Raw genomic sequence first — 4779 nt, 5'->3', positions numbered from 1 at the left:
TTTACTGTCCATCGTCGAGGATTTCCTGACCAGAATCTTCTCCCAGCTCCAAGAAGCCCACGAGGAGAAGAACGAACTGGAGTATGCCCTGAGATGGGTGCCCTCCTCAGCTGCTCTCTGTCCATCTGTGTGAAAAACAGGAATGCAAATGGCGCTTTCTCTTATATTCTGTAAGAGTGGGAGCCAGAGTGGGAGGCCCCATTGCTGTCATAATGTGTGTGTGTGTTTGTATCTATATCTATATCTATATCTATCTATATCTATATAATCTATATCTAATCTATATCTATATCTATATCTATAAGCCCTTGCTCACATTTGTTAGGCCCTCACCATATGCTAGGCGCTATTCTAAATGCTTTATATACACTAGCTCATTTAGATTTATTTTATTTTACTTTTTAATTAATTTATTTTTTAATTCTCACCCAAGGATATGTGTGTGTTTTTAAAATTTATTTTAGAAAGAGAGAAGAAGAGAGAGAGAAAAAAAAGAAAGGGAGAGAGAGAAAGAGAGAGAGAGAGAGAGAGAAACATGATTAGATGCTGCCCATATGCGCCCCAACTGGGGAATGAACCCACAGCCTTTTGGTGCACAGGACGATGCTCCAACCAACTGAGTCACCCGGTGAGGGCTCATTTCGATTTATTTTTATTCACATCACAGATGAAGAAATCAAGGGACTGAAAGGTTAAGTAACAAGCCCCAGAATACACATCTTGTAAGTGGCAGAGCTGGGGTTCAGAGGGAGACAGCCTGGCACTGAGACTAGTTGGAAAACCACTCTACCTACTCTGGACAGGAAGGCTCCAGCGTACTGAACCTACCCTCCCAACTCTGAACTGGCCCTTGGTTCACTGAATTCCCCCTTCTGATCACACTCTGCCATCATAGCTCGTGTCTCTCCTGCTGCCCTCTTTGCCCTCAGGGCCTCTCCAGGTAACTAGCAATTTCTAGGATTCCTGGAGGAGGCAGGACCAGGCCAGTGAACACCAACACCTGAAGAGGCTGCTTAGGAGTCAAATGAAATTCAGCCAGGCACCTGTTAGCCACAGATGCAGGACCAACCTATTCACCTGTAGTAAGGGAATGAGTGTGCCATTTGGGTGCTGTGCTTGTACACAGCCATTGCATGTATATTACAGCAGTGAGCTCGTGCGCTGTGAAACATAGTGTAACTACGGATGATGCATAATCCTGAATGTGCAGCCAAAATGCATGGCTGCATTTGGGTAGCGCTCAGAAGCATGCAGAGGTGGCCCTCCTCCATGCCTCAGCCACAGACTCGTCCCCACCTGGAGACCCACCTATATTCCATAGGAATCCTCAGCAATTCCAACATAGACCACACCCCCAACCATGCAGATACTTCCCCATAAGCTTCCTGGTGCCCAGCACAGCCTCCTGAGGGCAGTGTTTCAGAGTCTGTGTGGACATGGCGTTAGTGAAAGCTCGCAAGCCCCTAATTAAAAAAGAGATCACCTTGTGTCTTACTGTGCAGGTCAGCTGCCATATATTACCCGAGCTCTGTGCCCCCGCCCCTCACATTAGCTCTAAAGATAACTTGTCAAGGTCCACTGGTACACATAGGACCTTTAGGACCCTGAGTTATGAGAAAGTTGTGACCAACTAGTGTTGGGAGGACCTGGTTTGACTGAGCAATGTCATGAGCCTTCTGGGGAGAGGCCCCCAAGACTCAGAGAAAGGAGGGTTGGGGATACATTTCCATATAGTCTGTAGCTGATTAACCCATGAGCCAGACATATCTGAGTTTGAACATTGGCTCTGCCACTTACTAGCTGTGTGAGTTAGGCAAGTTACTTAAACTCTCCAAATCTCAGCTTCCTTATCTATAAAACTAGAGGCCCAGTGCACGGATTTGTGCACCAGTAGGGTCCCTTGGACTGGCCTGCGCCCTCTCGCAATCTGGGACCCCTCAGGGGATATCGGAGAGCCGGTTTTGGCCTGATAACCCCAGGCCAGGCTGAGGGACCCCACCAGTGTACGAATCTGTGCACCAGGCCTCTAGTATGCATATAAGATCTTTGGTTAATCTCTTCCTGCCCTCCCCTCTACCCACTACTCTCTGAGATTAATCAGTCTGTTTCATGTTTCCATGCCTGTGCATTGAGCATTTGCCCCCTGGTGGTCAGTGTGCATCATAGCTATCAGTTGAATGGTCAAACGGTCTAACAGTCGCTTAGGCTTTTATATATATACTAGAGGCCTGGTGCACGAATTCGTGCATGGGTGGGGTCCCTCTGGGTGGTCTGCAGGGATCGGGCTGAAACCCACAGTCCAACGCCGCCTGCAGCGCCTACCTGCTGCTCCCGCTCATCCCGGCCCCACTGCCACAGCAGCGCTTGCCAGCCATGAGCCCTGCATCTGGCGCCTTCCCAAGGGGAGTGGCCTGCGGGATCAGGCTGAAACTGGCTCTCTGACATCTCCTGAGGGGTCCTGGATTTCGAGAGGGCTCAGGCCAGGCTGAGGGACCCCACCAGTGTACGAATCTGTGCACCAGGCCTCTAGTATGCATATAAGATCTTTGGTTAATCTCTTCCTGCCCTCCCCTCTACCCACTACTCTCTGAGATTAATCAGTCTGTTTCATGTTTCCATGCCTGTGCATTGAGCATTTGCCCCCTGGTGGTCAGTGTGCATCATAGCTATCAGTTGAATGGTCAAACGGTCTAACAGTCGCTTAGGCTTTTATATATATACTAGAGGCCTGGTGCACGAATTCGTGCATGGGTGGGGTCCCTCTGGGTGGTCTGCAGGGATCGGGCTGAAACCCACAGTCCAACGCCGCCTGCAGCGCCTACCTGCTGCTCCCGCTCATCCCGGCCCCACTGCCACAGCAGCGCTTGCCAGCCATGAGCCCTGCATCTGGCGCCTTCCCAAGGGGAGTGGCCTGCGGGATCAGGCTGAAACTGGCTCTCTGACATCTCCTGAGGGGTCCTGGATTTCGAGAGGGCTCAGGCCAGGCTGAGGGACCCCACCAGTGTACGAATCTGTGCACCAGGCCTCTAGTATGCATATAAGATCTTTGGTTAATCTCTTCCTGCCCTCCCCTCTACCCACTACTCTCTGAGATTAATCAGTCTGTTTCATGTTTCCATGCCTGTGCATTGAGCATTTGCCCCCTGGTGGTCAGTGTGCATCATAGCTATCAGTTGAATGGTCAAACGGTCTAACAGTCGCTTAGGCTTTTATATATATACTAGAGGCCTGGTGCACGAATTCGTGCATGGGTGGGGTCCCTCTGGGTGGTCTGCAGGGATCGGGCTGAAACCCACAGTCCAACGCCGCCTGCAGCGCCTACCTGCTGCTCCCGCTCATCCCGGCCCCACTGCCACAGCAGCGCTTGCCAGCCATGAGCCCTGCATCTGGCGCCTTCCCAAGGGGAGTGGCCTGCGGGATCAGGCTGAAACTGGCTCTCTGACATCTCCTGAGGGGTCCTGGATTTCGAGAGGGCTCAGGCCAGGCTGAGGGACCCCACCAGTGTACGAATCTGTGCACCAGGCCTCTAGTATGCATATAAGATCTTTGGTTAATCTCTTCCTGCCCTCCCCTCTACCCACTACTCTCTGAGATTAATCAGTCTGTTTCATGTTTCCATGCCTGTGCATTGAGCATTTGCCCCCTGGTGGTCAGTGTGCATCATAGCTATCAGTTGAATGGTCAAACGGTCTAACAGTCGCTTAGGCTTTTATATATATACTAGAGGCCTGGTGCACGAATTCGTGCATGGGTGGGGTCCCTCTGGGTGGTCTGCAGGGATCGGGCTGAAACCCACAGTCCAACGCCGCCTGCAGCGCCTACCTGCTGCTCCCGCTCATCCCGGCCCCACTGCCACAGCAGCGCTTGCCAGCCATGAGCCCTGCATCTGGCGCCTTCCCAAGGGGAGTGGCCTGCGGGATCAGGCTGAAACTGGCTCTCTGACATCTCCTGAGGGGTCCTGGATTTCGAGAGGGCTCAGGCCAGGCTGAGGGACCCCACCAGTGTACGAATCTGTGCACCAGGCCTCTAGTATGCATATAAGATCTTTGGTTAATCTCTTCCTGCCCTCCCCTCTACCCACTACTCTCTGAGATTAATCAGTCTGTTTCATGTTTCCATGCCTGTGCATTGAGCATTTGCCCCCTGGTGGTCAGTGTGCATCATAGCTATCAGTTTTGTTTAGCTTCTATATTTGTAACAATGTTTCAAACTGCAAGCTCAGAGGCCGGCAGCGGCAGACAGGGAACGTTGGAGTCCTCCATTACTGGAGCGAGCAAGCCTCATGTTCGCTTCAAGCTGCCTAGCTGCCGGCCGCCATCTTGGTTGGCAGTTAATTTGCATATCTCGCTGATTAGCCAATGGGAAGGGTAGCGGAGGTACGGCTAATTACCATGTTTCTCTATTATTACATAGGACTAGAGGCCTGGTGCATGAAATTCGTGCATGGGAGCGGGGGGGTGTCCCTCAGCCTGGCCTGCACCCTCTCCAATCCGGGAACCCTTGGGGCTGCTGGCTCCAAACCGCTTACCTGCCTGCCGGCCTGATCCCCCTAATGGCTCTCCCCTGCCGGCCTGATCCTCCTAACTGCTCTCCCCTGCCTGCCTGATCACCTCTAACCGCCTCTGCCTCAGCCTTGCCACCATGGCTTTGTCCGGAAGGACGTCCAGAACCTCGTCTGGAAGATGTTCAGTCTGATTAGCATATTACCCTTTTATTAGTATAGATGCCACCTTGTCCTAAAAATGCAGGTTGTTAGCAGGTTTTCCTATCATGGAAGGG

At 51.8% G+C, this 4779-nt stretch overlaps 1 protein-coding gene across 6 annotated transcripts in view; it reads left to right on the top strand.

The window, feature by feature from the left end:
- Positions 1–4779, top strand: part of CRACR2A (calcium release activated channel regulator 2A) — a 145425-nt gene that overhangs the window by 73787 nt on the left and 66859 nt on the right. The window contains exon 9 of one of the 6 annotated variants that reach the window (XM_014548362.1): positions 20–94. The exons of the other annotated variants lie outside the window; for them this stretch is intronic. Coding sequence (XP_014403848.1) covers positions 20–94 — 75 coding nt within the window. The remainder of the gene's footprint in view (positions 1–19; positions 95–4779) is intronic. 6 annotated transcript variants of the gene reach the window in all.

This window comes from Myotis brandtii, unplaced genomic scaffold (assembly GCF_000412655.1).
Source record: "Myotis brandtii unplaced genomic scaffold, ASM41265v1 scaffold504, whole genome shotgun sequence".
Taxonomy (NCBI): Eukaryota; Metazoa; Chordata; class Mammalia; order Chiroptera; family Vespertilionidae; genus Myotis; species Myotis brandtii.
Note: the sequence above shows the minus strand (reverse complement) of the source record. Positions and strands in the feature narration are given on the sequence as shown.